This window comes from Salmo salar, chromosome ssa07, assembly GCF_905237065.1.
Source record: "Salmo salar chromosome ssa07, Ssal_v3.1, whole genome shotgun sequence".
NCBI classification, from domain to species: domain Eukaryota; kingdom Metazoa; phylum Chordata; class Actinopteri; order Salmoniformes; family Salmonidae; genus Salmo; species Salmo salar.
In genome coordinates this window covers 2109867-2118667 of record NC_059448.1, presented here as the reverse complement: position 1 = coordinate 2118667, position 8801 = coordinate 2109867, and the positions used below count along the sequence as shown (strand labels likewise).

Sequence of the window (8801 nt, the reverse complement as noted above, 5' to 3'; positions counted from 1 at the left end):
ATGGTAGAAACACAACATGACAACAGAACATAACAATACAGCATGGTAGCAACACCACATGACAACACAACATGGCAACACAACATGGTAGCAACACAACATGGCAACACAACATGACAACACAGCATGGCAGAAACACCACATGACAACAATATGGTAGCAACACAACATGGTAGAAACACAACATGGCAGCAGCACAACATGGTAGCAGCACAAAACATGGTACAAACATTATTGGGCACAGACAACAGCACAAAGGGCAAGAAGGTAGAGACAACAATACATCACACAAAGCAGCCACAACTGTCAGTAAGAGTGTCCATGATTGAGTCTTTGAATGAAGAGATTGAGATAAAACTGTCCAGTCTGAGTGTTTGTTGCAGCTCGTTCCAGTCACCGGCTGCAGCGAACTGAAAAGAGGAGAGACCCAGGGATGTGTGTGCTTTGAGGACCTTTAACAGAATGTGACTGGCAGAACGGGTGTTGTATGTGGAGGATGAGGGCTGCAGTAGATATCTCAGATAGGGGGGAGTGAACGGGTGTTGTATGTGGAGGATGAGGGCTGCAGTAGATATCTCAGATAGGGGGGAGTGAACGGGTGTTGTATGTGGAGGATGAGGGCTGCAGTAGATATCTCAGATAAGGGGGGAGTGAGGCCTAAGAGGGATTTATAAATAAGCATCAACCAGTGGGTCTTGCAACGGGTATACAGAGATGACCAGTTTACAGAGGAGTATAGAGTGCAGTGATGTGTCCTATAAGGAGCATTGGTGGCAAAACTGGATGGCCGAATGGTAAAGAACATCTAGCCGCTCGAGAGCAACCTTACCTGCCGATCTATAAATTATGCCTCCGTAATCTAACATGGGTAGGATGGTCATCTGATGGTAGACAAGCCTTATATTCAGTTCACATCTTGGGCGGCAGATCTGATGGCCGAATGGTAAAGGAGAGGTGCGTCACTTCAGTGGGTTGAGTCACTGACGTGGTCTTCCTGTCCGGGGTTGGCGCCCCCCCTCGGGTTCGAGCCGTAGGGGAGATCTTTGTGGGCTATACTCGGCCTTGTCTCAGGATGGTAAGTTGGTGGTTGAAGATATCCCTCTAGTGGTGTGGGGGCTGTGCTTTGGCAAAGAGGGTGGGGTTATATCCTGCTTGGTTGGCCCTGTCCGGGGGTATCATCGGGCGGGGTCACAGTGTCTCCCGACCCCTCCTGTCTCAGCCTCCAGTATTTATGCTGCAGTAGTTTATGTGTTTGGGGGGTTAGGGTCAGAAATCTGGAGTATTTCTCCTGTCTTATCCGGTGTCCGTATGCTCCCTCTAATTATCTCTCTCTCTCTTTCTTTCTCTCTTTCTCTCTTCTCTCAGAGGACCTGAGCCCTAGGACCATGCCTCAGGACTACCTGACCTAATGACTCCTTGCTGTCTCCAGTCCACCTGGTCGTGCTGCTGCTCCAGTTCCAACTGTTCTGCCTTCGGCTATGGAACCCTGACCTGTTCACCGGACGTGCTACCTTGTCCCGGACCTGCTGTTTTCAACTCTCTCTCTACCGCACCTGCTGTCTCTAACTCTGAATGATCTGCTATGAAAAGCCAACTGACATTTACTCCTGAGGTGCTGACCTGTTGCACCCTCTACAACCACTGTGATTATTATTATTTGACCCTGCTGGTTATCTATGAACGTTTGAACATCTTGGCCATGTTCTGTTATAATCTTCACCCCAGCACAGCCAGAAGAGGACTGGCCACCCCTCATAGCCTGGTTCCTCTCTAGGTTTCTTCCTAGGTTCTGGCCTTTCTAGGGAGTTTTTCCTAGCCACTGTGCTTCTACACCTGCATTGCTTGCTGTTTGGGGTTTTAGGCTGGGTTTCTGTACAGCACTTTGAGATATCAGCTGATGTAAGAAGGGCTATATAAATACATTTGATTTGATTTGATTTACTAGCCGGCTACCACCCGGTACTCTACCCTGAACCTTAGTTACTGTTACTAGCCGGCTACCACCCAGTACTCTACCCTGAACACAGGAAGCGGCGCAGGTCCTAATCCAGGCACTCGTCATCTCCCGTCTGGATTACTGCAACTCGCTGTTGGCGGGGCTCCCTGTCTGTGCCATTAAACCCCTACAACTCATCCAGAACGCCGCAGCCCGTCTGGTGTTCAACCTTCCCAAGTTCTCTCACGTCACCCCGCTCCTCCGCTCTCTCCACTGGCTTCCAGTTGAAGCTCACATCCGCTACAAGACCATGGTGCTTGCCTACGGAGCTGTGAAGGGAACGGCACCTCCGTACCTTCAGGCTCTGATCAGGCCCTACACCCAAACAAGGGCACTGAGTTCATACACCTCTGGCCTGCTCGCCTCCCTACCTCTGAGGAAGCACAGTTCCCGCTCAGCCCAGTCAAAACTGTTCGCTGCTCTGGCACCCCAATGGTGGAACAAGCTCCCTCACGACGCCAGGACAGCGGAGTCAATCACCACCTTCCGGAGACACCTGAAACCCCACCTCTTTAAGGAATACCTGGGATAGGATAAAGTAATCCTTCTAACCCCCCCACCCCTAAAAGATTTAGATGCACTATTGTAAAGTGGTTGTTCCACTGGATATCATAAGGTGAATGCACCAATTTGTAAGTCGCTCTGGATAAGAGCGTCTGCTAAATGATTTAAATGTAAATGTGAATATGTTCTTCAAAAGAGAGATCAGGGTCCAGAGTAACGCCGAGGTCCTTCACAGTTTTATTTGAGACGACTGTACAACCATCCAGATTAATTGTCAGATTCAACAGAAGATCTCTTTGTTTCTTGGGACCTAGAACAAGCATCTCTGTTTTGTCCGAGTTTAAAAGTAGAAAGTTTGCAGCCATCCACTTCTTTATGTCTGAGACACAGGCTTCTAGCGAGGGCAATTTTGGGGCTTCACCATGTTTCATTGAAATGTACAGCTGTGTGTCGTCCGCATAGCAGTGAAATTTAACATTATGTTTTCGAATGACATCCCCAAGAGGTAAAATATATAGTGAAAACAATAGTGGTCCTAAAACGGAACCTTGAGGAACACCGACATGTACAGTTGATTTGTCAGAGGACAAACCATCCACAGAGACAAACTGATATCTTTCCAACAGATAAGATCTAAACCAGGCCAGAACTTGTCCATGTAGACCAATTTGGGTTTCCAATCTCTCCAAAAGAATGTGGTGATCGATGGTATCAAAAGCGGCACTAAGATCTAGGAGCACGAGGACAGATGCAGAGCCTCGGTCTGACGTCATTAAAAGGTCATTTACCACCTTCACAAGTGCAGTCTCAGTGCTATGATGGGGTCTAAAACCAGACTGAAGCGTTTCATATACATTGTTTGTCTTCAGGAATGCAGTGAGTTGCTGCGCAACAGCTTTTTATAACATTTTTGAGAGGAATGGGAGATTCGATATCGGCCGATAGTTTTTTTTATCATTTCTGGGTCAAGATTTGGCTTTTTCAAGAGAGGCTTTATTACTGCCACTTTTAGTGAGCTTGGTGCACATCCGGTGGATAGAGAGCCGTTTATTATGTTCAACATAGGAGGGCCAAGCACAGGAAGTAGCTCTTTCAGTAGTTTAGTTGGAATAGGGTCCAGTATGCAGCTTGAAGGTTTAGAGGCCATGATTATTTTCATCATTGTGTCAAGAGATATAGTACTAAAACACTTTAGTATCTCCCTTGATCCTAGGTCCTGGCAGAGTTGTGTAGACTCAGGACAATGGAGTTTTGGAGGAATACGCAGATTTAAAGAGGAGTCTGTAATTTGCTTTCTAATGATCATGATCTTTTCCTCAAAGAAGTTCATGAATTCATTACTGCTGAAGTGAAAGCCATCCTCCATTAGCGAAGGCTCCTTTTTAGTTAGCTTTGCGACAGTATCAAAAATACATTTCGGATTGTTCTTATTTTCCTCAATTAAGTTGGAAAAATAGGGTGATCGTCAGTGTTCGGCTTCATTCATTTGTCAGATAACTATGAAATCTGACATATTATTTCTCAAGTCCTAGATTACCAAACTTTTGTTTTCTTTGCCATAGAGTGAACTCGACGTGACGTCGTTACAGCGCGCCAAACGGGTTTCGTCTCTCTTACAGAAGAGACTGAGAAGTACCTCTTTCTCTAACCGGGTTTTTAACGTTTCACGTTGATATCAGCAGTCTGTGTGTCACTCGCCGTCTGATGAAAGGTTGTTAGGATGCGATAAGCGTATTCTAGTGGAGAAAGTGTCCAAAATAAACCTTTATTTCGAGTGCGAAGACAGGACAACACGCCACGGCACTAGTAACGTTAGTTACTAGCAATAACGGATCTCTGGTTTTATCGAAGGTGAGTTTGCGTTTTTGATTGTGTGTTAGTTTAATACGTGGTGGGTATTGAAACACTTTAGTACGATACTTCTTGTAGTTGAAGCATTTTAAGGATAAAAGTGTCAACGAATTCATAAGTTAGCTAGCTAACGTTAGTATGTGTGTGAGGGGAAAGTGAGGTAACTTAGCAACGACCATCAACTCTGTGTGAAGCTAGCTAGCTAACTATGACAAGTGGTGGGCCGTTGTAGCAAGTTATTAACTGCTTTAGTTTTCGAGATTATCCATATCTGTTGTTGGAGGAGCTGGTTTTAACATTGTGTATATTTTATTTATTCTGAACACTTCCGTTTTTTTGGCAATGTCAAATCCTGCAAAAAAATGTTTGCTGCTAAATACTTACTGTTTATGTTCGAAAAATTGACAGACAAACTCCGCGTGGTACTAAACTGTAAACCAATAAAAAACCTCGTGTACTATCTATCCATGGTACTCTCTCTGCCGATCACGTTATCCGTAACTAAGGCAGACAGCTTGTGACTCCTCGAGAGATCTCCGTCCGAAAAAACTGCTCTCAGGTGATGTCTTTAAAAAATAAAATCTATATGTATTTGTAATCTAACTATTTAGTTATAGAAACATGATACCATGAATGCAAGCTGTACAATGACAATTTACAACACAACAACCTTAGGTACTTAGCTAGTTGGCTAGCTAGTGACAACAAGTAGATCTGTTGCTAGCTAGCTAGTGACAACAAGTAGATCTGTTGCTAGCTAGCTAGTGACAACAGGCAGATCTGTTGCTAGTGACAACAACTAGATCTGTTGCTAGCTAGCTAGTGACAACAAGCAGATCTGTTGCTAGCTAGCTAGTGACAACAAGTAGATCTGTTGCTAGCTAGCTAGTGACAACAAGTAGATCTGTTGCTAGCTAGCTAGTGACAACAAGTAGATCTGTTGCTAGCTAGCTAGCTAGTGACAACAAGTAGATCTGTTGCTAGCTAGCTAGTGACAACAGGCAGATCTGTTGCTAGTGACAACAACTAGATCTGTTGCTAGCTAGCTAGTGACAACAAGCAGATCTGTTGCTAGCTAGCTAGTGACAACAAGTAGATTTGTTGCTAGCTAGTGACAGCAAGTAGATCTGTTGCTAGTGACAACAAGTAGATCTGTTGCTAGCTAGTGACAGCAAGTAGATCTGTTGCTAGTGACAACAAGTAGATCTGTTGCTAGCTAGCTAGTGACAACAAGCAGATCTGTTGCTAGCTAACATGTCATTCTGGGACAGGGAGTGTTTTAGCTGTCAGTTTATTCCAAGTAATCATTTTAAAACTGCAAAAATCTATAGGACAAGTAGGCTAATCTAATATAGTCATCAAGGCAGGACCAACTAATTTTATTCATACTGACAGGGTAAACTCCCAGCCTCATTGTGAAGTATTCCTCCAATTTCTAAGTGATCTTCTACTTTCTTTTTATCCATGACACCCCATCTCTCCTGCTGTCTAGTCTGAAGACAGTGGGAGTAGTGTTGATGTTAGCAGGTCTGGGAGTTTTTCCCCTGACCTTTTGACAGAGTACTCCTCCAATTTCTATCCCCCTTTCTCTCCTCTCTCCTCTCCTTGTTTATCAAGGAGTCCAATCTCGCCTCTTCTGTAGTCTTTTGTGTCACTAGAGTACTCCTCCTAGTTCTATTCTTCTAACCCCTGTCTATCCTCTCTCCTTTCTCCAGGATGTCCGGTCCCTCCTGTCCTCTCATCTGAAGACCGTAGGAGAGAAGTCTAGTTTAGTGATGAAACAGGACATGTTGACCAGAGGGGGTAACACGGGTACACTCCTGCCAGGGAGGAGAGACTCTATGGGGGTATCGCTGCTAGGCAGCACCCCCTCTTCCTCCTCCACCACCCTCTCTTCCTCCTCCAACTCTTCAATCTCCTCCCTCTCTTCTTCCATCTCTTCATCTTCCTCTGGGGAAGAAAGGAGAAAGGGAGGTGGTGAGGAGTTTATTGGCAGAGAGGAGGAAGAGGGGGAGGTGGTCAGCATTTCCATAGTTACCATAGCGGAGGAGTCCTGCTCCTCGGAACCGTTCGGAACTGTCGGCGGTCACGTCGAGGTAACAGCAAATGAGAGCGCGGCTAGGGAAAGAGATGGCCAATCAAAAACCTCCCACAGTACCCAGACTGAAGAAGAGGGGGTGCGTAATGGAGTGGAAGAGGAGGAAGGTAGAAAGGAGGATGATGAGAAGGAGCAGGGAGATGAAGGTGAGGAGGAGGAGGCAGAGGAGACGGATGAAGAGAGAAGGAACCAGGTGTTTGTCTCGGATGAGAACCCTGAAACGCCTTCCGCACTCCTCAACATCAAGGTAAGAACCCACCTCTCTCCCCTTCGAGCCTAATTCAGAGTCCAGAGACACCATAGTCCGGAATCCCATTGTGACATACAGTGGCAAGAAAAAGTATGTGAACCTTTTGGAAAATACCTGGATTTCTGCATAAACTGGTCATAAAATTTGATCTGATCTTCATCTAAGTCACAACAATAGACAAAACACAGTCTGCTTAAACTAATAACACACAAACAATTATATGTATTTCCATGTCTTTATTGAACGCACCGTGTAAAAATTCACAGTGCAGGGTGGGAAAAGTATGTGAACCCTTGGATTTAATAACTGGTTGACCCTCCTTTGGCAGCAATAACCTCAACCAAACGTTTTCTGTAGTTGAGGATCAGACCTGCACAACGGTTCAGGAGGAATTTTGGACCATTCCTCTTTACAAAACTGTTTCAGTTCAGCAATATTCTTGGGATGTCTGGTGTGAACTGCTCTCTTAAGGTCCTGCCACAGCATCTCAAATCGGGTTGAGGTCAGGACTCTGACTGGGCCACTCCAGAAGGTCTATTTTCTTCTGTTGAAGCCATTCTGTTGTTGATTTACTTCCTGTGTTTTGGGTCGTTGTCCTGTTGCGTCACCCAACTTCTGTTGAGCTTCAATTGGCGGACAGATGGCCTTATATTCTCCTGCAAAATCTCTTGATGAACTTGGGAAATCATTTCTCCATCGATGATCACAAGCTGTCCAGGCCCTGAGGCAGCAAAGCAGCCCCAAACCATGATGCTCCCTCCACCATACTTTACAGTTGGGATGAGGTTTATGATGTTGGTGTGCTGTGCCTTTTTTTCTCCACACATAGTGTTGTGTTTTCCTTCCAAACAACTCAACTGTAGTTTAATCTGTCCACAGAATATTTTGTCAGTAGCGCTGTGGAACATCCAGATGCTATTTTGCAAACTTCAGACGTGCAGCAATGTTTTTTTTGGACAGCAGTGGCTTCTTCCGTGGTGTCCTCCCATGAACACCATTCTTGTTTAGTGTTTTACGTATCGTAGACTCGTCAACAGAGATGTTAGCATCTTCCAGAGATTTCTGTAAGTCTTTAGCTGACACTCTAGGATTCTTCTTAACCTCATTGAGCATTCTGCTCTGTGCTCTTGAAGTCATTTTTGCAGGATGGCCACTCCTAGGGAGAGTAGCAACAGTGATGAACTTTCTCCATTTATAGACAATTAGTCTTACCGTGGACTGATGAACATCAAGGCTTTAAGAGATACTTTTATAACCCTTTCCAGCTTTATGCAAGTCAACGATTCTTCTCTTTTGTTTGAGGAATGGTTCACATCAGGCAATGCTCCTTGTGAATAGCAAACTCAAACGCAGCTCTAACCAACATATCCAACCTGACAGAGCTTGAGAGGACCTGCAGAGAAGAATGGGAGAAACTCCCCAAATATAGGTGTGCCAAGCTTGTAGCGTCAAACCCAAGAAGACTCGAGGCTGTAATCGCTGCCAAAGGGGCTTCAACAAAGTACTGAGTAAAGGGTCTGAATACTTATGTAAATGTGAAATTTTCATTACAAAATAAAAATAATGTGTACATTTTTTTTGCTTTGTCGTTATGGGGTTATGTGTGTAGATTTAAAAAAAATATATATTTTAGAATAAGGCTGTAACGTAACAAAATGTGGATGAAGTCAAGGGGTCTGAATACTTTCCGAATGCGCCGTATATGAGCCCAAGCCTGAATTAAAAAAAACTGTGAATTAAAATGATTTTGCCGTTATACAATACATCGAAATGGCTAGTTAGTTAGCGGTGGTGCAACCGATGTGGAAATGGCTAGCTAGTTAGCGGTGGTGCAACCGATGTGGAAATGGCTAGCTAGTTAGCGGTGGTGTAACCGATGTGGAAATGGCTAGCTAGTTAGCGGTGGTGCAACCGATGTGGAAATGGCTAGTTAGTTAGCGGTGGTGCAACCGATGTGGAAATGGCTAGCTAGTTAGCGGTGGTGCAACCGATGTGGAAATGGCTAGCTAGTTAGCGGTGGTGTAACCGATGTGGAAATGGCTAATTAGTTAGCGGTGGTGTAACCGATGTGGAAATGGCTAATTAGTTAGCGGTGGTGTAAC

The 8801-nt window shown here is 44.9% G+C and overlaps 1 protein-coding gene across 1 annotated transcript; it reads left to right on the top strand.

The window, feature by feature from the left end:
* Positions 1–4036: 4036 nt before the first annotated feature.
* Positions 4037–6870, top strand: LOC106608416 (retrotransposon-like protein 1). The gene is made up of 2 exons (XM_045721400.1): positions 4037–4351; positions 6067–6870. Exon 2 carries the CDS (start codon positions 6127–6129, stop codon positions 6727–6729), a length of 603 nt encoding a protein of 200 aa, XP_045577356.1. The 5' UTR covers positions 4037–4351; positions 6067–6126; the 3' UTR covers positions 6730–6870.
* Positions 6871–8801: the final 1931 nt, after the last annotated feature.

Excerpts from the sequence above, each read along its gene's own strand:
- LOC106608416 (XM_045721400.1), top strand. The coding sequence starts at position 6,127 with ATGAAACAGGACATGTTGACCAGAGGGGGTAACACGGGTACACTCCTG.